The sequence below is a fragment of the Doryrhamphus excisus genome, linkage group LG6 (genome assembly GCF_037039965.1).
Source record: "Doryrhamphus excisus strain RoL-2023G ecotype Guam linkage group LG6, RoL_Dexc_Guam_v1.1, whole genome shotgun sequence".
Lineage (NCBI taxonomy): Eukaryota > Metazoa > Chordata > Actinopteri > Syngnathiformes > Syngnathidae > Doryrhamphus > Doryrhamphus excisus.
Genome location: NC_136362.1, coordinates 6,271,898 through 6,299,282, shown reverse-complemented (window position 1 = coordinate 6,299,282; position 27,385 = coordinate 6,271,898). Strand labels below are relative to the sequence as shown.

Below are 27,385 nucleotides of genomic sequence, written 5' to 3'. Positions count from 1 at the left end.
CTCTAACCACTCAACCACCGTGTAGGCAAAATAAACATAAACTAAAAAACTAAATAAAATTCAAACACAAATAGAAAATAGTAATATTAAATAATGATACATCATTTTACGAGTAGGGCTGCACGGCGGTCGAGTGGTTAGCGTGCAGACCTCACAGCTAGGAGACGAGGGTTCAATTCCACTCTCGGCCATCTCTATGTGGAGTTTGCATGTTCTCCCCGTGCATGCGTGGGTTTTCTCCGGGTACTCCGGTTTAGGTTAATTAGGTTAATTAGCGACTCCAAATTGTCCATAGGTATGAATGTGAGTGTGAATGGTTGTTTGTCTATATGTGCCCTGTGATTGGCTGGCCACCAGTCCAGGGTGGACCCCGCCTCTCGCCCCAAGACAGCTGGGATAGGCTCCAGCAACCCCCGCGACCCTCGTAGAAAATGAATGAATGAATTTTATGAGTAGTACCCCCTTTACCCCCCAAGGGGGGTCCTGTCCCACAATTTGGGAAGCATACTCTCTGCTTTGTAAGCATTGGAAATCATTCCAGGCCACAGCTTGTTCCTGTGCAAAGTGCCGATATCGCCATCAGCAGAAAAGCGGTATCGGTGTGATGTGATGCCCGACGTCGGCCCTAATCCCCAATCTTCATCCCAGAATTGGGCGTCGTCCTCCAGCGTTCCACTTCCTGGGTTGCTGTTCCATCCACACGTATCCACTCCTGTCGAAACACGCTGGTCCCCCAGGAAGCGTTTTCAGCGTGGTGGCGTGTGTTTTCCCAGCTGTAGCTGATACCAATCCAGCGTCCCGCACATGCTGCTCGCCATTGTGGAAGTTGGGAAACGAGGCAGCTGCTCCAGCAGAGAACTTTTCTTCTCAGGCTTTTGTTAGCGGGCCAAGCCGCCTCGTGGGGAGGCGGCGTTCCCCCTCTGGGAACGGGAATGTCACCAGCAGATGAGGCGCGCGTCAAGCAGGAAGTGTGAAAGTCACATTGTGATGTTTTCTCGTCTTTGCTGAAGGACACGTTGGTGTTGGAGTCGACAGAAGCGCCAACGTTCCGAGTGAAGGATACCACCGCTTCCTACCCCGCATCCATGCTTCTCCATCATCAGCCACCATCCATCCGCCTTCCCATAAAACATCTCTCCTCCGCTCCTCCACTGCTGGACCACCACGCAAGGCAGAGAACATCCACAGCAGTCCTACTCGCTCAGGAATCCCCGTTTGTGTTCCTGAAGTGGAGGAACCTGCTGGAGTGTCCTCCACAGAAGCAGGAGAACCTCACTGGGAGTCCCAGCTCAGCCCCGCTGGGCGTACGAGTTCCAAGGCCTCGCTCGGGTCCTTGTGGGACTTGAGCCAGCCGTCCTCCAGCCTCTTCAGCCGCAGCACCGACCTCGCTAGCGGCAGGAGCAGCGTCCTGTCTGGTGAATCTTAGTGTTAGCTGGGGGGGGGTTCCATAACAGGACCTAATCATCTTCTCTGTCCTTCTGCAGAACATAGAAGACTTTTAGACCCATTGGACAGCTACTCCAACCATGGCCCGTCATCCGGTCCTCCTGGGTCCACACCTCAGGACCACCAAGCACGCTTTGGTCCACTTGAAGAACCTTCAGACCTCCTCACTGCTTTGAATTCGCTTGAAGACCACGCACCTGAACGTCTCAGAGGCGATGGCATTCCAGCACTTCACAGGCCCCCCACCCCAAGAGCATCCCCGTCTGTCCCCAATGGTCACCCGGAGTCCCGTCCCCGGCCCGTCCTGCCTCCCATCTCCCCCCTGAAAGGTGAGAAATGTTCCACATGTGTCCCGTTCGCAGCCTCCTGCCCACCCTCTTAAGGCCCGATTGTCCTCGGCATGGCTGGACGCCCCCTTTAAGGGACAAAGACGACTCCAGACTCAAATCAAAGACCCCCATCATCACATTGTCAAAGCGCCCCCCCCCTTCCAGCCTGTAATAAATAAGCCAGAAAGCTTGAGTGGAAAGCAGGCTTGATGATAAGCTGGTACCGTTTCATTCCTCCTTCAAAGGCGCCAGGCCCCCACAATAGAAGTCGGGGGCTCCTCTCTTTCTTAGCCGCGACCGCCCCCGCCTGCCCCCGCCCTTGCATCTTCACTACTCTGCACGCTACCAGAGGCCGACGTGCGGTCCGTGCTCATAAATCCACACGGGGCGCCGCCACAATAGAACACCTCCGCGTCCGCCGTTTTACCGTCGGCCTCGGCCGCTGACATCTGACTCCGCCGGGAACTTGATGAAAGACGGGGAACAATGTGGAACTTGTGTGGGGATTTTCTCTCTTCTGTCGGGGACACGCACGGCTCTCAGTGTGGCGGCGGGCGGGGGCTTGGCTCGCTGCTGCAACGCCGCCCGCTGTTCTCTTCACGGCCGCCACGCCGCTTCTTTCATGCCCGCCACGAGAGCCGCATAATACGCAGACTTTATTACGAGGCCTCGCCACGCTTGGGATGAAACTGGCTCACGCCGCCAAGATGGCCGACAAAGCCGTTTCCTTTGAAATAGCATTCATCAATCAACAAATCCTACAAAGAACGTAAAGCACGATGTTGTCTTCATGCTGCACTACTTCCTCTACGCAGGCTTCCGTCGTCTCCACGGAAAATGCCACAAAGATGGCCGACAAATGTCATACATCTTGCTATCCTTTTCAAATGTTTTTGCAAACAGCTTTTTTTTTGCTAAAAATGAACACGCATACAATCACACACACGCACACACAAAATGACAAAACAAGCCAGTCATTCCACAAAAATGGCCGACAAACGGTGTCAATCCTTCATTTTAACTACTTTCATCAACATTATTGCTACTGTTTTGGACACACACTCACACACACACAAATGACAAAATACCACAAAGTGAGTCATTCCACAAAGATGGCCGACAACCGCTATAAAAAATGACATGTCATAAATCCTATATTTTGCCCATTGTTTGAACGGCTATGTCAAACATCATTAGAATATTTGTACGACTTAGGACACACACACACAAAACATGCAGTGAGCCTTTCCACAAAGATGGCCGCCGACACATGGTGTAGCCACTCGACTTGGCCGTTGCTTTGAAATATTTGTAGAACTCTTTTCATTTGTGAATGTACGCAAACACACATAAATGACACATTCCACAAAGATGGCCGACAAAATACAGTGAATGCTATATTTTGCCGTTGATGTGAACTGTCTTCGTCAATGTCACTTTTTTGTCACAGTTGAGTGCGCACACACACGTGCACACCCACAAATGACACAACAGGATGTCGTGAGTCACTCCACAAAGATGCCTCACACTTCCTGTGTGGTCAACTTCAAGACTACATTCATACGGACTATTATTTTTCCCAAAAATATGCATATTTTAGCTCATCTTTTTGTTCTAAATGAAGCATTTTTAAGCATAAAACACAAATATAAGGCATTCAAAGACGCATTCAGAGTAATAATATGGAGTATTCTCCACATGTCATGTCGGGTGAGACACACAAGCACCAGACTTCACGGTGAAACCCAACTCCAAAAACACCCATAAAATATCAAATATGATATGAATTCTCTGACCCGATCTGTCACTCAAGCTGCTGTTGTACTCAAACCCCCACTCTGCTTTGTATCATAACCTGGGCCTCCCGGGATGAAACACTTGTGTGGCGTTCAGTGACTAATTGGATCATCCAATAGACTGTCATCCTTTTATTATTATTATATATAATAATCATTGACAATTTAGTCAGATCCTTATGGGAATAAAGTCTTCATATTCCGGAAGAACATTTCCGTGGATGGTTGTTGACGTTGCCTCGTTAATCTGCTTTCAGGACGCCGTAACTCGTCGGCGTTGTTGGACTCGTCGGCGTTGTTGGACTCGGCCGAGCTCAGCTGCGGCGGCTCTGCAGCGTTGGAGGAGCTGGACGCCATCGCCCCCACGTCAGCTTCCTGTTCCTCCCTGGAGCGAGCGTCCGACTGGTCGGGCGGCGCCTGGCCTGGCCGCGGTACGCACGTGTTTGTGGGAGTCCATGATGATGATGATGATGATGATGATGATGATGATGATGGATGGTTGTCTCATTCATGTCTCAATTAGCCACGCCCACCTCCCAGCTTATCTGTGTGGCCTCCGTGTCGCCTCCAAGGCGGTCAGACGTGTACGTCGGAAGATGCCCCCACCCTCGCCCCCCACCCCAAATAAAGACTTCCTCCCTTAATCCCTGACAAGGTGTTTAACCTGCTTGCTTGACCCCCCCCAACCATTTCCACCCCCCCACCACACAACCTTGGTGTGACCCCTACGACATTTGCCCCCCTCACCCCCCACCCCAGGGATGCGCAAGGGATTAGGGTGCCGCAGCAACTATGTCTCTCTTTTCACCCCCATAACGTTGATCACCACTGGGGGGCATATTTGCAGCAAGTGAAGGCGTTGCTATGATATGCCGTGATGCCCATGTCATGTTTGGGCATTCGCTGGCTGGAAAGTGGCACGTTTCCATGGTAACGGCCCATCCATGGTGAAGTTTAGTGTGTCTGAGTGGGTGGTAGCTGTGGATTAGCCTCAGATTAGCGCCCCCCGCCCCCCACCCCAGTCCACTTTTGGCTAATGATGGACGGACTGGAAGGAAGTGTGTCTCCTCTCGCCATGGTTATCCCGAGGATTTTTCCCCCCTCCCAGGTTTTGGGAAGCCAGGATTTGCATGACGGGCACGGAGCCACAGCGCCACTCGTCCGCTTTAATTGGGTGTGACCGGAATCAGAAGCGGGATGGGGGGGCCTGTGCACCGTCATCGGTTACAGAAGCCATTGAAAGGCTAGAAGTCAGGCGTAGTTGCCCCCCCCCCCCCCCCCAATCAAAGCATGTGTCACATCTCCATCTCATCTCTGCTACAGAGCCGTTGTCCCCGGGCCTGGCGGCGCTGACCGTGGGATGCGACTCCGGGAATCTGGGCTCCTTGTCCCGAGTGCAGCTGCTCCTGCTGGACCGCCCGTCCAGTCTGACGGAGGACGTCCTCCCGGACGAGGAGCATCCCGGTGACGTCAGCGTGACTTGGCCAGGTATTATTATCTACTTGAGTTTTCTTTCCCATAATATGATTCTGTGGCTGCACGGAAGGACACCCGGGTTCGATTCTCCCCTCTGGCATCTCGAAGTGGAGTTAGCATGTTCTCCTCATCTGTGCGTGGGTTTTAGCTTCATTGGCCAGTCCATATTGTCCATGGGTGTGAATGTGGGTGTGGTGGGAATGGATGTGCCCTGTGATTGGCTGGCAGGTCAATGCCAAAATCATCAACAGCGACAGATCCAAATAACTGTGGTCTTGCTACAAGAGCCATCTACCAGTGCTAACTTTAAGCTAACTACGCTAATCTAAATTTTTATTTCTAAATTTTTCTTTCTCCGTTTGCCATCAATATTTGTTCCAGCTTGTGGCTACGGAGGTACCGTGCTTCAACCAAACTACGGTGGGGGTTGAGGGTCAAATAAGAGGAGCATGTTAATCACACGTCAAGAAAATGTATTTAAAAAAATAAATAACTTTTGTCTTGCTACAAGAGCCATCTACCAGTGCTAACTTTAAAGCTAACTAAGCTAATCTAAATACTCTTTTCTTTCTCCGTTTGCCATCAATATTTGTTCCAGCTTGTGGCTACGGAGGTACCGTGCTTCAACCAAACTACGATGGGGGTCAAGGGTCAAACGCGTCAAGAATGTTATCTTTGGCCGCCCCAATTAAAAATGTATATTTCTTCTTGCAGTTAGTATTGTAGTATTGTAGTATTGCTACATGATTCATTTGATTGACAATATTTCGATGATGAAAGAGCGCGAATGGTTTGAGGCGGCGGCGAGAGATGTTCCCGTCACGTCATCCATGTTTGTTTATGGAAATGTCATTTCTACTTCAATATTTTGGCGCGTGTCGACACAGCAATCACAGCGGCGCCGCCGACCTCCCGCGCTTGTGGCAGTTTGAGCGAGATGGTCTGATAAGCAGAAACCGTCGCTTTGATAGCAGGGGGGGGGGCGGGGGGGTGGGGGGGCAGGTGTGTCGGCGTGTTTGTGGATCAGCCTCCGCCTCCCGTCTGCGGCCGGCCTGCAAGTGGGCTGTGTTGGCTTCGAGCGACTATCGCCTCGCCGTTCCTCCCCCCTGCACCCCCCCCTCAGGCACTTAACTGTTTTTCCCTCCCCCCCCACAGCGAGAGGATATGGGGACGTGCCACATTAATAAAGATCAAACCGCCGCTGTGGATCATTAACCGGGGAAAGTCCGCCAGAGATAGGCGGCTGACACGCAGGTCTTTCTACGGCCTGCCGGTCCCGCCATGCGCTCGCCACAGCAGCAGGGGGCGCAGCAGCCAATCAGACGCTCCGTCTTGCTTGTGACATGAAAAGAAGCAAGAAAAAGAAGAGCGTCCGTGGCTATTGGCTTGTTCTTTGGCGTGTTTTTCAACCCCAAAGCGACCACAATGTTCCAGGCGTGGAGGCGTGGAGGCGTGGCCGTCGCCGCGCGCAAACACGGCGCTATTGTACACGCATCAGACACGCGTGGTCTCGCTTTGTGCGACTGTTTACCCTCATCTTGTCTTTCCTCTTCCAAGAACAAAGATTGCACCTGGCACGCTCCTGTGGACAGGTGCTCCTCTTTGACGCCATTATTTGCTCACCGATGGCGCACGCACGCGCCGCATCGCACACACACACACACACACACACACACATGACGTTTGTGTACACACACACACCTACCTGACACACACTCAAGTGACTTCCTGCACTTCCTTGTCAGGTCCTGCGGGGCCCCTCACAGCGAGGCCCCTCACAGCGGGGCGCCTCCCCGAAAGGTGCGACTCATCAGCCAAGGTTCCATCAGACCACCAGTCAGTGAGTAACCCCCCCCCCCCATCATAAAAAAGACATCACATAAGAGACGGCACGCGGCGAGCAGCAGGTGTGTGGTTAATCAGTCACGGGCTGCGTCGGGGTCAGGGGGGTCGGAGGGGGGACCGTACATACGCCACAGAATGGGATTCTATGGAGGATGCGTCGCCGTTAGACTCAGACGGGGGTTAGAGGTCACGGTGTGGGGGGGGGGGGGGGTCGCATGCTGGGCTGCTGCGGAATGGACGCAGGTGCTCCACGTGATCCACCGTTAATCTCCCCTTTACGACGCCCCCGCCACCCACCCCGTCCCCGCCATAAAAGCATTTACATAAGGATGATTATCTATCACGATGGCGGCTGGTGTGAGGCCCGTTTTAGCGAGACGTCTCTTTAGGTGGAAACTTTGAAAAGAACGCCGTGTTGTCGGGGCTGTGCGGTCGCTCGGCAACCGGGAAGCGGCGGCCATTTTCCAAACCAGCAGCCTGAACTTTGGCTTGAAGAATTCACGATTCCGGAATAGATCTTATTTCATTCAATAACAAATATTACATCATAAGAATAGTTCCACATTAGGATTGCTTTCTCTCTCGATCAAGATGTTTATTTATTTTATTATATTGATTTATTTTTACATATATTTTATTATTATTACTACTATATAATATATATGTCAGAGGATTTATTACATTTATTGTTATAACTGGCTCTGATTTCCTTTCATTTTTAATTTCATTTAATTAAAAAATGAATTAATTCCACACAAATAAGAATATTTCATTATTAATATTAATTTTATATTATTATTTTGTATTAATTATTGTAATGTGCGCTAATAATGATTAATATTATATATGACTTAAATGACTTTTAGTCAATATATTTTAGTCAATATTTATTATTCTAATACATAAATTCTAAGTCTATTCATTCATTGTATGATATATTTGAACAGAAAATATGTTTAATATCTAATATCATTTAATAAAATATATAGAATATATAAATCATATAAAGTAACCAATGTGTACTTGACTAAACTGGGTATGAAGTGAAGACTTTTGCGGACATCAAAGAATGTTGTTTAGTTTTTCTTAGAATTTTTCCATCTTTGCAGGACTGGTCTATAGGAGGATCCCGGTCTCCTTCATCCTGGACCCTGCAGCATCCCTCAGAAGACAGCGACATCGGTAACGTTTGCCCTGAAACCTCCTCTCCGCTTTCCTTGTGGGTGCTAATCAGCGCCAACTCGCCCTCGCCGTGAGCGTGTGATCCCCCTGAAAGCCTCCCTCAGTCCCCGTCAGCTCTGCTTTAATTGGCGCCATTGTCTCCTCGGCTGTGGGCGCTGGGTCTGGCCTGGCCTCAGCTCCGGTACACTTAAGCCGGCTAAATCCTCGTCACAGCCGCCTTCACCTGCTCTGCCTCCTCGTGTGTGTGCGCTTTTTTCTTGCTAACTGTGCTGGAAAGCCAGGGATAAGGTCAGGAACGGCATGGAAATGGCCTCCCACGCTTCAGGCGAGATCATCTGTCTTTTCCGATCGTCGACAGAACCCGTGGGACTTAATGGTCCGTGCTGGGCCTGGCGCCTATCACATCATCGCAGGCAGAGACGGATGCTTTTCGCTGCGGCGTCATGGAGACTGGAGAAGATGTGGGAGAAGGTGACCTTTTCCACGGCAAAGGTGTGGTCTCCTTCCGAAGGAAGGGGGTGTGGACAGGTCATGAGTGAAGGATGGTCTGTGTTTTGTGTCCGTACGTGGGGTTCTAGTTTACCATGTGGATCTTTGCCCCTTCCTTACAGTACTTAGGTCCATTTGTGTCCGTCCAGGCCCAATCAACACAAACGTACCCCTTACAGCTGGGCACTGGACTCCAAGGTACTGGACTCCCCCACAAACAAACTGGGGACATTCCCAGATAGATGCTTTCTGGACGGGTAAAGCCTAAAACCAGATGAAGTCGAAGTGAAGCTAGGTACTGGACTCCCAAGGTACTGGACTCCCTCACAAACAAACTGGGGACATTCCCAGATAGGTGTTGTCTGGACGGGTAAAGCCTAAAACCAGTTGAAGTCAAAGTGAAGCTAGGTACTGGACTCCCAAGGTACTGGACTCCCTCACAAACAAACTGGGGACATTCCCAGATAGGTGTTTTCTGGACGGGTAAAGCCTAAAACCAGATGAAGTCAAAGTGAAGCTAGGTACTGGACTCCCAAGGTACTGGACTCCCTCACAAACAAACTGGGGACATTCCCAGATAGGTGTTGTCTGGACGGGTAAAGCCTAAAACCAGATGAAGCCAAAGTGAAGCTAGGTACTGGACTCCCAAGGTACTGGACTCCCTCACAAACAAACTGGGGACATTCCCAGATAGGTGTTTTATGGACGATAAAGCCTAAAACCAGAGGAAGTCGAGGTGAAGCTAGGTACTGGACTCCAAGGTACTGGACTCCAAGGTACTGCAGTCCCCTACAAACAAACTGGGAACATTCCCAGATAGGTGCTTTCTGGACGGGTAAATCCTAAAACCAGACAAAGTCGAGGTGAAGCTAGGTACTGGACTCCAAGGTACTGGACTCCCTCACTAACAAACTGAGGACATTCCCAGACAGGTGTTTTCTGGATGGGTTCAGCCTAAAACCAGATGAAGTCAAGGTGAAGCTTGGTACTGGACTCCAAGGTACTGGACTCCAAGGTACCTTTCCTCCACAAACAAAAACGGGGACCATCCCAGACGGATACTTTCTGGACAGGCAAAGCCTAAAACCAGATGTCAGAGGGAAGGTCTCGGGTTGTCGCTCCTCGGATCAGTTGATGGTCAAAGACCAGACAGGAAGCTCTCGTGTGAGTGCATGGGGCAGAATCCAAGTGTTAGCAAGAATGGCTCAGGATGTAGAAACGAGTCTCAGCCAGCCAACGGCTTCTAGGGAAGGAAACCTGGACCGGAACCCAGGCTCCGTCTGTCTGGACCGGGTCGGGCTGCCACGGAGAAATCCCGTTGCTGAGACGACCCACAGCAACAATCGAAGCGAACTTGTTGCGTCCACGGTCATTTTCCGCCTGGGCGAACCTTTGGGTGAATCTTCAATCACGAGCCAGCTGTGATTGCCCCCCCTGCCCCCCCCCCCCCAAGGGAGGCTCGTGATTATGAGACCTTTGAGCTCATCAGGAATTCATAGGTGCACTAATCCCCTAAAGCCCCCCCCCCCTCCGCGTCATGATTGTGATCACGACCGTTCCCCCGGTCACTCGGCGTTTAGCATTCAGCTGCTACTGAAGACGTTAGCGTCCGAGTGAATGCGGCGACGGCGCTGGGCCACAAAAGAGCGTTAATCTGAACTGACCCTGGCCGAGGAAGCTACGGGGGCAGATTAGGTGGCGGGAGGGGGCCGAGGATGCTGCGGGTAGAGATTAGCGGTGTAAGTAAGAGGACCACACACTGACAGTGTAGCCATGTCGCCATTGTCCCAGAGACCGTGGACTCACGGACCATTGTCTCCCAAAATCCTCCAGTGGCTCTTAAACCGGACTCAAGCCCTTTGATTGGCACTTGTCAGCTCTGATAGAGAGGCTGACGTGTTCCAGAAAAGAGGCCCACCCCATGAATAATAATTTGGCCACTGGGGTCTTTCTCTGGGTGGCACCAGTGAATGGCCTCGGACAAACCATTGTCCCCCCGGGTGCTCATCCCTTTCTCAAACAGGCAAAGAAAGAAATACACAACGGACCGCCTTGCCGTGGCCTGGTGCTGGATGTGTCGGATGGGGGGGCGGGGGGGTTGACCCGGCCAAATCCAGCTATCTGCGGGGTTCAGATGCTGCCGTTGTTATGGCAACCTACGCTGTGTGTTTTAGACTCTTGGGGCTCTTGTTTCCAGATTGGACGGACCCCTAATCACTGCTGCCCATTCATGGGATTAGAACACCTTGGAGGCCCGCGGAGGAGGAAACCAGATCCTGCACACTGGCCAGCAGTTGGAAACCATCTGGACCTTTAAATGAGACAAAGTAATCAATCGGTCGTGGAGTTGTTACAAATACCTTTAGCAAGTACATTAGCTTGGAGGCCACAAAGTGGTACTTTGGTAGAGACTGGACCTCACTGAGGCCGCATGGTGGACTCAGTGGAGTATGAGTATGCTGTGGCCACCAAACAGCACAAAATGAAGTCATAAGACCAAACATTGTTTGACTAAAGGTAACAGAACAGCGTATTATGAAACATCGTAGCACAAAATGTTGTAACACGGAACGCTGTAAGATGAAACAAAGACGTGACGTTGTAACATGGAACGCTGTGAGATGAAACAAAGACGTGACGTTGTAACATGGAACGCTGTAAGATGAAACAAAGACGTGACGTTGTAACAGGAAACGCTGTAAGATGAAACAAAGACGTGACGTTGTAACATGGAACGCTGTAAGATGAAACAAAGACGTGACGTTGTAACACGAAACGCTGTAAGATGAAACAAAGACGTGATGTTGTAACAGGAAACGCTGTAAGATGAAACAAAGACGTGACGTTGTAACATGGAACGCTGTAAGATGAAACAAAGACGTGACGTTGTAACACAGAACGCTCTAAGATGAAACAAAGACGTGACGTTGTAACACGAAATGCTGTAAGATGAAACAAAGATGTGATGTTGTAACACGGAACGCTCTAAGATGAAACAAAGACGTGACGTTGTAACACGGAACGCTGTAAGATGAAACAAAGACGTGACGTTGTAACATGGAACGCTGTAAGATGAAACAAAGACGTGACGTTGTAACATGGAACGCTGTAAGATGAAACAAAGACGTGACGTTGTAACACGGAACGCTGTAAGATGAAACAAAGACGTGACGTTGTAACATGGAAAGCTGTGAGATGAAACAAAGATGTGACGTTGTAACATGGAACGCTGTAAGATGAAACAAAGACGTGACGTTGTAACATGGAACGCTGTAAGATGAAACAAAGTCGTGATGTTGTTTGATTGACAGGTAACACCAAATAGCGTAACAGCCAATGTCGTAACATGTAACACCATAAGATGAAACGTCATAGCGTAACACTTTAAGGTGAAACATCACAGCGTAAAATGAGATGAAAGAATAAACGCGATGTAAGACGTGATGATGTAACATGAAACGTCGCACCACGATGCGTTGTAATATGAAGTGTAACACAAAATGTAACACCAAACAGCAAAACATGAGTCACTGTAGAACAAAACACTGGAATAATATGAAACGTCAAAGGTTGTCAAATGAAACGTTGTAACACGAAACGTAAGACAAACTGCGTAACGCAAAACATTGTCACCCATGACGTCGTAACATGAAACGTGATGTCGTAACACACACAAACAAAACTTCTAAGACGAACGATAACAAACACAAAACGTAAGCCGAAACATGCTAATAAGAAACATTGTAACACTGAATGGAGTAACATAAAACATCCTGTCCTGTGATTTCCCCCCGAAATAAAAGTCCACTGGGGTAGGCTCCAGCGGCTCCTTGACATGGATTTCATTTGTGTTGGCATTCATCATTCATTCATTCATTTTATACCGTTTATCCTCACGAGGGTTGTGGGGGTGCTGGAGCCTATCCCAGCTGTCTTGGGGCGAGAGGCGGGGTCCACCCTGGCCTGGTGGCCAGCCAATCACAGGGCACATATAGACAAACAACCATTCACACTCACATTCATACCTATGGACAATTTGGAGTGGCTAGTTAACCTAGCATGTTTTTGGAATGTGGGAGGAAACCGGAGGAGAACATGCAAACTCCACATAGAGATGGCCGAGGGTGGAATCGAACTCAGGTCTCCTAGCTGTGAGGCCTGCGCACTAGCCACTCGTCCGCCGTGCAGCCCGGCATGCATCACATCGAATGAAAATGAGGAATCCTTCCCCGGGACACATCCCTAATCCCGTCCTGCTGGACTGGGACTGAGACTCGGACTGGGGTGTGTGATTGTGCGCGGCGTGCCGGGAGGACGCTCCATCCGTCGTTGCAGCTGACGTCATCAAACACTTAATTGTCTCCTCGTTTGTTTGCCGAGTGTTCCCCTGTGTGCTGCATTCAAGGCCGACGTGAAAGTGTGGTGTGCATCTCACGCAGGTTCCGACGGTGGCAGCGACGTTCCAGGATGCAGGAACCCGGACGAGAAGGACCGGAGGCTGGAGGAGAGGAAGAGCAAGGTTCTGAAGATGCTCTACAAACTGCAGGACGACTCGGGGCGGCGCGGCGGCGACGCCAACGTCTGCTCCGACTTTGACAACTGTGAGTTTTTACCTTTATTCTCCTGATTACCAGCAAAGGGCACAAACCCCTTGGAATGAAGGTGGGCTTGGAGGAGGGGGGCGTAGAAGTGACCTGTGACCTCCCCAATGGAATACACTTTGGAAAGTTTTCCCAGAAGAGTGGACGCTTCCTGAAGGTGTCCCAAAACATTTGTCCTCATAGTAGCACAAAAACATCTTTTTTACCAACACTCCTCTCGACTCTAAAAACGTCCCCTCAATTAGCGCACTTGATTTTTTTGGAACAATGACCTCTTTCGGGCGACGCTGGAGTTCAGCCTCCAGTCCTCGAGTGCCTCGCTTTTTTTTTTTAAGCGTCCGAGCTTTTGTGAGCGCGCGAGGCCGACCACTCGCACAATGGAGGCCCCACACCTCAGGTCAAGGCTGGTGGGTGGGCGCTGGCTGGGCTGGGCTGGGACGGGGGGGCGGATACTCTGAAGGGGACAGGCAGGTCCCCCCCCTCCCGAAAGTGCTTACACCTGATTGGACGACACACACACTGCACAACTTCTATTCATTGGCTTTAAACCAGACGAGTTCTTCCTTTATTATTGTACTATTATTATTGGCATCATCATCATCCTCATCATCATCATCATACAGTACATTCCATGTCAAAGGTTTGGGGACACTTTCTCATGTCATTGAATGAGAAAGTGTCCCCAAACTTTTGACTAGTATTTTTTCCCCACACTTTGAAAAATCAGCTTTTCAGATTTTCAATCAAAATTGAAAAAAAATTATATTTCAAATTGTAATTTTAATAATACTCCCATTTTAATATCATATAGAGTTAGGTTAAGAAAGTTAGGTTGTGGAATAAAGTGACAATCTTACGAGAATAAAGTCAAAATATCCAAATAAAACAAGAAGGAAGTTATGAGAATAAACTTATGATATAATGAGGAATCATTTTATCAGCATTCAGAGTTAAAATTGTAAAGAAAAAACTTTTTTTTTAAAGTCTAAATATAATGAGAAATAAACAAAATAAAGTTTTAGTTTCGCAGAAAAAGTGATACGGTTACGAGAATAAAGTCCAAATATTATGGGGTAAAGTCATAATGTTACAAAAAGAACATTGACGTGGATTATTTAAGAAGAAATTTGAAATATTAGGAAAATTCAACCAAAAAGAGCAAAGCGGGAAGTTAATATTAATAAATTAATAAGTCACCTATAGAAAGTGTCCCCAAACTTTTGACTGGTAATGTATTTGCAGTATAAATACACTCTTTCAATATACAGTACATGTAAATAATAATTAAAAAATATATAATAATAATATAATAATTAAATATTTAAAAATAATTAAATATAAAATTATTATTTTTATTATTTTTTTATAATTTGTAAATTATTTAAATTTTTTTTTTTTTTTTTTAAGTGGAGACACTTTGTCATGTGATTGTATGACAAAGTGTCCCCAAACTTTTGACTGGTAATGTATTTGCATTATAAATGCACTCTTTGAATATACAGTACATGTAAATAATAAAAAAAAAAATACAAATTACCAGTCAAAAGTTTGGAGACACTTTGTCATGTGATTGTATGACAAAGTGTCCCAAAACATTTGCCTGGTGTTGCGTACTGTACAGTAGCGTCCATCAGACACTGCAGTCAGTAGGATACACGTGGTACGCTAATATGCTAATACGCTAATACGCTAATAAATCAACTATAGTACATTAATAAACATCAATGTCACGCAAATGAATACAACTTGTGTTGTGTGTGTGTGTGTGTAGGCTTCTTTTGTTGGCTGGATGTGTCGTGTTTATGGAGTGTGTTCCGTACATTCTGTCATGTCTTTCTTTTATTTTGTTTAGTTGTGTGTGTGTGTGTGTGTGTGTGTGTGTGTGTGCGGCCCTCATTAGGCTCTGAAATGGCCAACCCTCTCCTAATTGCCCCGACATCGACCACTTGGCAGAGGCTTCCCAAAACTGAAAAAAGTGAACAGCCCCCACCGCTTCATTAGGGCGGCCATCTTGACTGACCCCTGGAAATCCAGGGGCCGCTCCTCCCTGAAAGAAAGCCAGCGAAGCCCCGTAGCAGTATGCTAGCAGTATGCTAGCAGTATGCTAGCAGTATGCTAACCCCCAAGCTGTTGTGTTTCTCTGCTGTTATTGCTGCTGTCTGTTAGTCTTGCGCCTCCAGCACTCTTTGGTTTTGCATAGCTAATTACACCGTTAGCCACCTTGTTGTTGTGCCGCCGCCGCCGCTGCTGTTTGTTTTGTATTTTCATACGTTTCATGTCTTTCATGTCAGGCTCCATCCCTCAACATGTGGCGCAGGGGCCGTCCTCGCGAACAAGCTTACCAGATATCGCTAGGAAGCTATTTTAATCCAAGAATATCAAGCTTTTGGAGTACAAGCAGTACCAGTACTAGTTCCGTGCCACCAAACGTAACACACTGCACGGCTTTTCCTGCCTTCGCACTAATATACATGCTAAATGAGACTTGTTTGTGACCCGCAAGGCATGCAGGGTAACTTTCTTGCTTCCCAACATGCCTTGCGGGTCATAAAGTAGTGTTGTTTTGCATGTTTGTCGGCATATGAGTTCGATTGTGTGTTCCACGTGTTCATTGTTGGTTGCAGCGTGATGCGTGAGTGAGGGTGTAAAGACGACTTCCTGTGCAAGTCACGCCTCGCCAACGCAGGGCAACAAACAGCCAATAACAGGCCAGGTTATGAAGATTAGGAGCTGTGTTTGTTTGCTAGCAATGGCGGCAAAGCGAGGTTAGCGTCTTTGTGATGAATGTCAACAGTGACGCCAAACACCTGGCGGCCTGGCGGTCAGCCTCCCTTCGACCCCCGCCCGCGGCGTTGACTCGCACCTGAAAAAAAAAAAGAGCGGCGGGAGCGACGGTGACAGAAGATGAATGGAGGCGGGGCCGCGCGTGTTTGCGTTGAGGTGCGCTCCTTTCATGCCACGCCTCCGGAGGACCCGCCGCGTGTTTGCCGTCGGTCCCCAGCCCCGGCCAGCGAGCAAACAAGTGCCCCCCCCCAACCCCCCCGTGCATTGACGAGCGGCGGCGTGCGATACCGCCTCCGCTTTTGCACATCTGTCAAAGGCTGCTTTTATGCGCCACAATGGCGTCGTTAATGGCGGCGTGTCAAGGAGCGGCAGGCCATAATAGGCCATGATTCGGCTTTGTCAGGTTATCTCCCAACATCTGTTATTGACGCCTCGCCAGCGGCTGGGACTCACGGCGGGCGTGCGCAGGGAGCTGATTGGCCCTCGGGCGTGTGCGAGTGTTGTCGGCGGTAGGCGGTGGTTTGTGGCCAGGCCCGATGGCGTGCAGCCAGACGCGAGGAGTGTGGCAGCTACGTGTGTCTTTGTTTGTTTTCCCTGCTCACACACACACACACACACACACACACACACTCTTTTTGGGGAAAGTGAGGGGGAGGAGTCGTGTTCAGGGAGGACAAAGCTGCCAAATAGTGAGCCCCCTCCTTTCAACTGCAACAAACACCTCAGCAACACACACACACACACACACACACACACAAGTGACAGAAAAAAGCTTGTTTGTATTTATAAACATATTTATTTATTTGCTGACTTTTCTTGTACCCCCCCCCTCAACCCCTGCCACAAATAGATTGCAGCCCTGTGGGAAACACTCCACCTGCCATCATTTGTACTTTGGTTATTTCTCAAACTTTTTATCTTATAAAACCACGTTGATTGAGCATGAACGCATCGCCGAGGCTAGCCGGCCCGTATAAACACGGAAAGGGCCCTCTTGTGGCCACCAGGAGTATCACAGATTCAGCGTTCTTCGCCAGCCTTAAAAAAAAAAACTGTATCTCGAATACAAACTTCAGTGTTTGCTCTTTTTTTCAAATATTTTTACTTCATTTTTAAGTAACCTGTGTACATTGTGCAGGATCTGGAAGATCTAGAAAGCTGTCTGCGCGGTTATTGCGTGTAGCTGCTCTACAGGAGTCCACAACTCAATACAAAGGGTGGAAAAATCAGCATAACAGGTCCCCTTTAGTATTTTGACTTTATTCCCATATTAGAATATTTTCTTATCCTCTTTTTGAGAAAATGACACCTTTTGTTTCTCACAATATGATTTTATATGATATGATATTATATAATATGATGACAGATTTTTTTTCTTCAATATTTAAACTTTATGCTACAAATTTTTTTCTCATAAAATTTTGTATAAGTTGCTTTTTTCTTGTTTTTTCAACTTTATCTTAATATTTTGACATTTTTGCATAATGTTATATTTTTTCCCTAACCTAATTTCCCCCAAATTCCAACTTTATTTGTTATTTTTGTTTCTCATAATGTTATGACTTTCCAAAAAAAAGTTTTTTTCGATGACATTTCACAGCTGCTTAAATTGCATTCTTCTTCCTCATATTACCAATTTATTCTTGGAAAATTGATTTTTTTCTCACAATTTTTTTCCTTAATATTTTGACTTTATTCTCATAAAATAACTTTTTACCTAATTTTCTCCCAAATTCCATCTTTATTTTGTTTTGTTGGTGTCTAATATCACGAATTCCAACACCAACTTCTTTCATATTTTGTTTTTAATATGCAACAACATTATGTGGCCAAACTTTGCTGTTTTACGGTTTCGTTTTCTCGTTAAATTCCATTTGAAGAATGTGCTGCGGGCCAAGAAGACACAGCCCCAGGGCCGCACTTTGGACACCCCTGGTGTAAGAATGCAGAATATAACTGTATCATAGAAGACGACAAATACGAACACAATCCTTTTGTCCTGGTCTCGGTTTGTTGACGTCGGCCGCCTTTAAACCCGAACTATCCTACAAACCTATTTCTCAGCGCCGGTTCAGGTCGTTGGCGCGCTGCTCTACATTCCCCTAATCACGGCGTTTCGGGGGTCGCCTATGTAGGCCGCGTTGACATTCTCCCGCTATTAAAATTAAAAAAGGGGAGGGGGTGTCGCCTCCTCGCCTGGGCTGAATGTGAGCTTTGTTGCGAGGAATTACGGGACACTTTAGATACAGTGCTGATGAGGAGCAAACAAAAGTCTGGGATTAAGCGGGAAGGAGAACAAAGTGGCATGCTAACAATACAATACACCCCTTTTGTTGTTGCTTGTGTGTGCGTGCGTGTGTGTGCGTGTGTGTGTGTGCAGCCATAGGACAAAATCAATCAAACGCGCACGAGTGCAAGTATTTTTCATGTTTTCCATCAGTCGGCTGAAGGTGACATCCTCAAGTGAGCGCTCAATGAGCCGCTACTGACGGAAAAACAAAACATTTTAAAGGACGCCTAAAATGTTGCTCTTCATGATTCATTCTTCATCATTCCCGAGCGCAAAGACCCGACTGGACCCAACCGTGGTAATCTCTTGTTCATCATGCTTAATTGGATCCACACCCAACCATGACCACTGTGAAGTACGATTCCATTTTTCTAAGTGGAATATTTTCTTAGTTAGAGCACAGACAAACTGTTTACGACCTTCTAAATATGCTATTGAACATTATTAGCGCTCCCTGGACATGATATAACACCCCTACAGTCACCTTTACGCTCATGTTACCCATTCAAGTAGATCTAATAAGAGGAAATAAGACATATCAGACATAGAAAACCTGCTTATGACCTTCTGACTATGCTTTTTTATATTATTAGAGCCCTCTTGACATAAAACAACACCCCTATAGTACACCTTTACACATGTCCTTCGTTTAGTATGCAAATGAAATATGCAATACGCAAATATAAATATAAATATTTCAGATTACAAATAGGCCGTATTATGATTATTTATAAATTAATATATTTTTGAAAAACTGTGATAGAGTATTATGGTAGAGGATTACTGTTTACATTTTTGAGGGTCTTAACGTGCATGAGACTCAACTAATTGCAAACACAAACACCCAAAACTCACTCATGGACATGGACATGGACATGGACAACAGACATGGACGTGGATGTGGACATGGACAACAGACGTGGACATGCACATGGACGTGGACATGGACAACAGACATGGACATGGACAACAGACATGGACGTGGACGTGGATGTGGACATGGACAACAGACGTGAACATGCACATGGACGTGGACATGGACAACAGACATGGACATGGACAACAGACATGGACGTGGATGTGGACATGGACAACAGACGTGGACATGCACATGGACGTGGACATGGACAACAGACATGGACATGGACAACAGACATGGACGTGGATGTGGACATGGACAACAGACGTGAACATGGACAACAGACGTGGACATGGACAATAGATGTGGACATGGACAACAGACATGGACATGGACAACAGACATGGACGTGGATGTGGACATGGACAACAGACGTGGACATGGACAAGAGACGTGGACATGGACAACAGACGTGGACATGGACAATAGACGTGGACGTGGACAACAGACATGAACATGGACAACAGACGTGGACGTGGACATGGACAACAAACATGGACATGGACAACAGACGTGGACGTGGACAACAGACATGGACAACAGATGTGGACATGGATGTGGACATGGACAACAGACGTGGACATGGACAATAAACATGGACATGGACAACAAACATGGACATGGACAACAGACGTGGACAATAGATGTGGACGTGGACATGGACAACAGATGTGGACATGGACATGGACAACAGATGTGGACATGGACATGGACAACAAACATGGACAACAGACGTGGACAATAAACATGGACATGGACAACAAACATGGACATGGCCAACAGACGTGGACGTGGACAACAGACATGGACAACAGATGTGGACGTGGACATGGACAACAGATGTGGACATGGACAACAGACATGGACATGGACATGGACAACAAACATGGACATGGACAACAGACGTGGACGTGGACATGGACAACAGACAACAGACGTGGACATGGACATGGACAACAAACATGGACAACAGATGTGGACATGGACAACAGACATGGACAACAGACGTGGACATGGACAACAGACATGGACAACAGACGTGGACATGGACAACAAACATGGACATGGACAACAGACGTGGACAACAGACGTGGACATGGACGTGGACATGGACGTGGACAACAGACGTGGACATGGACATGGACAACAAACATGGACATGGACAACAGACATGGACAACAGACATGGACATGGACGTGGACGTGGACATTTTCAACTGAAACCAGGGGCCATACTGTAAGTCCCAGATGCTAGACAGGTGGCCAATGACAACCTGCAAAGCATTTTAGCCTCTGTCGTAGGATGGGGGCGGGGCCTGGTGACAAACTCTTCGGGTACGTCTGACCATTCGCCACAAAAATGTCGTCCACAAAGTCGGAACTCGAGTAGCGAAAAAGCTAGCGACTTTTACTGGTCTGGTCGGAAACTTTTTCTGAGACGCTCTTCTCAACGAGCAGCGGGTCCCTGTCCTCTTACAGGGAAGGGATGATCAGATGTTGGGCCCCCATAGCAGACTCTGTCATTACATTACACCGCCCCCCCCCCCCCCCCGGTCTTTCTTTGGGCCTTTCCCCCATCCAGTCGGGATCCTGGTGAACATTTTCTGCTAGGCTTCACAGCAAAAGGCCCAACATGTGCTCTTTAAAGGCGTGGAGGCAAGGACACAAAAAAGGGCGTCAAGCGCTGGAGTGGAATCAGATAAGACTTTGTCCCGCCGCCCCGACCCGCCTTGGCTTCTTCCCTCCATCTCTCACTCCACTGCACCTTTTGTGGCACGGCCCCCCCTCAAGCCGAGACCCCCCCCCCCACACACACACACACACACGATACGAGGAGCAGGTAGTCGCATACATAGCAGCGCCCGGCCGCCATTTTTAAACCCGGCAATGGCGAGCGCACAGCTGATCCCCCCCCCCAGATATTTGCAAACAGATGCCGAAGAAGGTTTCTTTTTTTGATCAATCAAGCTTTAACAAGTCAAGTTGACGGCACGCCAATGTCCACTTTTGCATGACAAAGGCGGGGGCCCGGGTTTGATTGGAACTAAGCTGATAAATGGCCCCGTCCCAACAAACCCCCAGGTCCAGAGGTTGAAGTCGGCACTGATATCAACTTCCCCCCCCCCCACACACACACAAGTCATGAATACATCCATTATTCAGCACCGTCTTTCTCATCTGCTAAATTGAAGTGGCAGCGGCTTAAAAGCCCCGCCCCCTATCGTCACTTGTGTTTCCCATTGAATATTTGGGGCGTCCGTCGTGGACGATGACGGACATTTGCATATTTATGATGTGGGGTCCTTTTGACGAATTTAATCACAAGTCTTTTACCCTGTGGCCTCCGACATCTATCAATCTGCTTTCATAGAAACCAGCGACACCTTTCACCCTTGCAGCCCCCCCACCCCCACCCCCGCCCCCCGGTCGGGGGGCGCTCGCCCACCTGACCTCACCCAATAACTTTCCTTTCCATTCCAGTCGACTTTTTGGCAAAGTTCTGCATCTTCGGTCCGGACAAGCTGGAAGAATACAAGAAGGCCTTTCAAGCCGTGAGTATCGGGGACGGGTTCTCCGGGATCTTCTAGGAGACCCCATACAATCCTAGTGTCTTCTAGGAGGACACCGACCAGGACGGTTACATCTCCTGCATCCAAGTCGTGGACGCCCTGAAAAGCATCGTCCCCGCTGAGCTGCTGTCAGACCAGGAGGAGATCTACGTCTACAGGGTTTGTTCACAACATCAAAACCTTCTGGTCACTTTGTGCTTGATCGTGGAATCAAACCGGCTTGTGTGTCAGATCCTGGCCTTGGTGGACTTCAGGGTGACAGATGGTCTGGTGGACCTGAGGCTCTTTGCTGTGATCGCCAGCCTGGCGCAGAAGATCGCCGCCATGGAGTACGTGGAGTTCTTTACTCATCAGGAATACTCCTTGGAACTTGCTCAGTGTGGCAAGCCAAACCCAAGTCTCGAGTACCAGTACCAGTACCACTTAGGTGGAGGTCCTACATGAAAATACCATGAGACCTTAATTTCCCACAAAAACTAATGCCTATGGGGAAAAAAATCACTTGGGAAATACAACCAATCCACAGTACCTTAAAAAACTTTAAAAACGGGGAACGATTCGATTCAGTATCCAAATTCAGTATCCAAGAACTGGGGCCCCACTGAACATCCACCCATCCATCCGTCTCAATCGGGAAGCCCAGACTTCCTGGTCTCTGACCATCTCCCCCATTTCCACCCGGAGCACACTGAGGACACACGTGTCCCCGGGATCCTGGGGCCTCCCCCTGGCGAGGAATGCCCGGAAACCCCACACAGGGTAAGCGTCCAAGTCCCGAGCCTCTCAATGTGAAGCAGCAGCATCTCTAATCCGAACTTCTCCCGGAAGACGAGTCCTCAATCTCATGGGTGAGGTGAGTCCAGCCGCCCTCGAGACCTCTCTTCACCACGAGGCTCTGCTGCACCGATCTCCCGCTCTGACCTTCTGTCACTCACCAAGAACCTGAGATAACCCCTCCATCTGGGGCAAGACCCCCAAGAACCGCAGCCTCAGATTTGGGGTTCCTGAATCTCATCCTTGAAATTGGTAAACGCTGCTTATCGGGACCGCTTAACGTCCCCACTAAGGCCCCCCCCCCAAACATGACACCCTCAGAGTGTCCAAACAAGGCATTGGATTTGGATTGGATCCGGATTGAACCTGATTTGACAACAGCGTCTGCATATGAGTCATGTGACATGACAGCGCAAGCGTGAACCCTGCACAAACCCGCCCCCCCATATGCCTCACATTCCCACACACAGCGCCGTCTTCCTGCCCTGGGGGGTTTCTGGCTTCCTTGTGACGGGAGCGGGACGGGAGCCAAGCCAACTGTGGAGGTCCCCGAGGGTCAGGGCCTGCTCCCGGATCCCTCACCCCGACACTGAGAGCTCCCTCTCAGCAAGAACAGGGCCAGGGTCACGGGTCCTGTGATTTATGGCGAGGCCTTTGTGTGCCGCGAGGCAGGACGCCAGCGAGCGTCCCGTCTGGGCTGGGGGGGGGGGGGGCAATTATGGCGGCCGTCGCCAACCTCCATGTGACACCTCACTTTGGGACAAGAAGGGAGAACAAAAGCATGCTTCTGCAGTCTCATCCCAATCTCAAGTGCACTGATCCTCTTACCTGCCCTGCTAATCCCGCTGCCTCTAATCCCGCTTTGGACACGATCTGCAACTGTAGTTACACAATCAGCCTTTCTTTCCGCGCAGGCCTTGGAAAGCTGAGAAGGCAAGGAATTCCTTCCACCTGCGTCATATCTACACGCACAGTGGGGTGACAACTCAGATAAATTGACATCTGTCAGTGTAGAAAAGGTTATAAAGGCATTTCTATAGCTTTGGGACTCCAGCCAACTACAGCGAGAGCCATCATCCACAAATGGACAAAACATGGAATAGTGATGAACCTTCCCAGGAGTGGCCGCCCAATCAAAATGACCCATCCGAGAAGTCACAAAAGACCCCTTTAGTTCAGGGGTGTCCAAAGTGCAGTGCATGGACCATTTGCGGTACGTGGCCCATTACAGAAAAAAATCAAACAGCAAAAATGTGAGGAATGTGAAGGAGAGAAAAGGATGACATATGAATCATATTAATAATATTTTTCCATCCATCCAACAGACAGGAAGTAGGTCAAACCGTGTTTGAGGGAGACCGCCAAAATTCAGGCAGGCTATTACGTAAGCGAGAAGTCTGCCGTGGCCTGGCCAGGCAGGGGGACAGAGGAGTGAAAATGGGTTAGGTTACCCCCCGTCCCGACATGCCCCCCCCCACACACACACCCTGGTGTACACCGGCCATTATCACGCCAGTGTCCTCAGCTCACCAGCGTTTGGACTTTTTACGGCAAACCAAGTGCAATTAATGATCATTAGCTGCCCTGTCCTGGCTCATCCCCATCAACCCCCCTCAACGCCCCCATCACGCCCCCGCCTGCACCCACAGTGGCCAATCGCAGCCCTGGATGCACTCAGGCGTAGCGTGCACCCGATGGCCTCGCACTCGCCCATTCTTTGCTCCAACAGGAGGGGCTCGTTAACACCGGCCGCTCGTTAGCAGAGGGACGGCGGCCTCTGTGCCACACGTTCTAATAACACCCCCAACCAGCCCCCACCTCCCCACCACCCCGGACCTACATTTTGCTGCAGCAAGTGGCACCCGAGTGTGCCCCCGGGGACGCCCGCTCCCATCCCCCAGCCGCCGCATGAACTCCGCTCACCCGCAGTGACACCCTCCATCCCGCCCCCAGCCCCACAAGGCAGGGCAGTTGTAGCCGTTATTGTGGCGGGACGTCTCTCTGTGCCCCCGCATTGTTTGGCAGTGAGCAACCACAATGCACTCACAACACTTTACCGTCACATGACTTTACCCGCCGAACAACGCTTTACCGTCACATGACTTTACCCGCCTAGCAACGCTTTACCGTCACATGACTTTACCCGCCGAGCAACGCTTTACCGTCACATGACTTTACCCGCCTAGCAACGCTTTACCGTCACATGACTTTACCCGCCTAGCAACGCTTTACCGTCACATGACTTTACCCGCCTAGCAACACTTTACCGTCACATGACTTTACCCGCCTAGCAACGCTTTACCGTCACATGACTTTACCCGCCTAGTAACGCTTTACCGTCACATGACTTTACCCGCCTAGCAACGCTTTACCGTCACATGACTTTACCCGCCTAGCAACGCTTTACCGTCACATGACTTTACCCGCCTAGCAACGCTTTACCGTCACATGACTTTACCCGCCTAACAACGCTTTACCGTCACATGACTTTACCCGCCGAGCAACGCTTTACCGTCACATGACTTTACCCGCCTAGCAACACTTTACCGTCACATGACTTTACCCGCCGAGCAACGCTTTACCGTCACATGACTTTACCCGCCTAGCAACGCTTTACCGTCACATGACTTTACCCGCCTAGCAACGCTTTACCGTCACATGACTTTACCCACCTAACAACGCTTTACTGTCCTTTCAGTGACTTCATGAGGTCCTTGGTCACCACGATGGACTTTCGCTCGCTGGAAGTACGACTCTTCAAAGTCAAGGTAACATAGCACCTCTACACCATGACTCAGCAGTACTTCATCCTTTACACCATGACTCAGCAGTACTTCCTCCTTTACACCATGACTCAGCAGTACTTCCTCCTTTACACCATGACTCAGCAGTATTTCCTCCTTTACACCATGACTCAGCAGTACTTCCTCCTTTACACCATGACTCAGCAGTACTTCCTCCTTTACACCATGACTCAGCAGTACTTCCTCCTTTACACCATGACTCAGCAGTACTTCCTCCTTTACACCATGACTCAGCAGTACTTCCTCCTTTACACCATGACTCAGCAGTACTTCCCTCCTTTGCACCATGACTCGGCAGTATTTCCCTCCTTTGCACCATGACTCGGCAGTACTTCCCTCCTTTGCACCATGACTCGGCAGTATTTCCCTCCTTTACACCATGACTCGGCAGTATTTCCCTCCTTTACACCATGACTCGGCAGTATTTCCCTCCTTTACACCATGACTCGGCAGTATTTCCTCCTTTACACCATGACTCGGCAGTATTTCCTCCTTTACACCATGACTCGGCAGTATTTCCTCCTTTACACCATGACTCGGCAGTATTTCCTCCTTTACACCATGACTCGGCAGTATTTCCTCCTTTACACCATGACTCGGTAGTATTTCCTCCTTTACACCATGACTCGGTAGTATTTCCTCCTTTACACCATGACTCAGCAGTATTTCCTCCTTTACACCATGACTCAGCAGTACTTCCTCCTTTACACCATGACTCAGCAGTACTTCCTCCTTTACACCATGACTCAGCAGTACTTCCCTTCTTTGCACCATGACTCGGCAGTATTGCCCTCCTTTACACCATGACTCGGCAGTATTTCTTTGCTTTACACCATGACTCAGCAGTATTTCCTCCTTTACACCATGACTCAGCAGCATTTCGTGTATCTGCATCAGTATGGGCAGGTTGGTGTCCATCACATGATCATGTGAGGGCGTTTCCTCAGCACATCCCCCTTGGGGTCAGCTTGTAGATTTTAGGTCGGGGTTCTTGCAGGGCCCCCAGGGTGTAATGATGATGATGTAATAAACAGCCGTTGATGAGAGAACACCAACATTCCCTGCAGGGAAGAAATAAGACCACAGCTTTTCCCTTTTCATAGATTAGCGCTGCCTTAATCTCATTAAAGCCTGCGGCTGTAGTCAACGCACCGGTCGCTCCTCCCGGCCCTGTAATCACACAGCCTGTGCCGCGGAACCGCCAGCAGACGCACAGCTGGCCGCCTGCCGGGGGCCGGAAGAGAGGGGGCGGAGACTCATGACGCCTTTGGCGTGCGAGCAGAGCCGAGGTCTGGGCCAGGTAGAGCGACCGTCAGGGATGGCCTTGTTAGCCGGGGGCTTTGCAGGGGACATTGGCTAATTGGGGGGGGTTACCCCAGCCGCCCTCAGCCGCCCCCTCACCTCCTCCTCTTGCTCAGCAATTATTATCTAGCCTGCATGAACCGTGCAAACAGGTGCACGCCAACAAGAGGTAATCTGACGCTGCACAACAACACAACCACACAACAACACAACAACACAACCACACAACCACACAACCACACAACAACACAATCACACAACAACACAACCACACAACAACACAACCACACAACAACACAATCACACAACAACACAACCATCTCCCTCCTTAAAAGTAAACAAAGAGCTTTGAAATATGTTTTCTTTATTTTCCTCAAGCTGCCGTGCCTCCCTTGACTTTTCATATTTCCGCTTTGCCCCCCCCCCTTTCCCCCCCTCCCCCGCAGCAACTCTTCCTCTTCCTGCTGGAGGAGCATCGAGGCGATGAGGGATCCCTGCGGGGCTTCATCAGCACCGAGCAGCTTCTCCTGGAGCTGAAGGCCGGCGGGATCCACCTGGACCAGGAGGCCACCATCGCGCAGAAGCTCCAGAACCTTCCTCCTTTGGACCTGCTGGACTTCCTGGCCTACCTGCCGCTCTTCATGCTCATTCACAAGTCTGTGGTGGCCAACCCCCTCCACGACTCTGGACCAGTCTGAGCTCCGTCCTGGTTCTGGTTCTCGTCCTGGTCTCGGAAAGGTATGGCCAGTTGTACACGGCGCAGGGCCGACTAGGAAGTT

At 49.2% G+C, this 27,385-nt stretch overlaps 1 protein-coding gene across 1 annotated transcript in view; it reads left to right on the top strand.

The window, feature by feature from the left end:
- Nucleotides 1-25,244, top strand: part of LOC131124834 (uncharacterized) — a 31,962-nt gene extending 6,718 nt beyond the window's left edge. Inside the window, exons 4-14 of the mRNA XM_078791026.1 lie at nt 1,011-1,415; nt 1,485-1,775; nt 3,829-4,002; nt 4,895-5,059; nt 6,793-6,887; nt 8,002-8,074; nt 13,003-13,164; nt 21,638-21,708; nt 21,765-21,885; nt 21,958-22,055; nt 25,199-25,244. Coding sequence (XP_078647152.1) covers nt 1,011-1,415; nt 1,485-1,775; nt 3,829-4,002; nt 4,895-5,059; nt 6,793-6,887; nt 8,002-8,074; nt 13,003-13,164; nt 21,638-21,708; nt 21,765-21,848 — 1,520 coding nt within the window. The 3' untranslated portion in view covers nt 21,849-21,885; nt 21,958-22,055; nt 25,199-25,244. The remainder of the gene's footprint in view (nt 1-1,010; nt 1,416-1,484; nt 1,776-3,828; nt 4,003-4,894; nt 5,060-6,792; nt 6,888-8,001; nt 8,075-13,002; nt 13,165-21,637; nt 21,709-21,764; nt 21,886-21,957; nt 22,056-25,198) is intronic.
- Nucleotides 25,245-27,385: the final 2,141 nt, after the last annotated feature.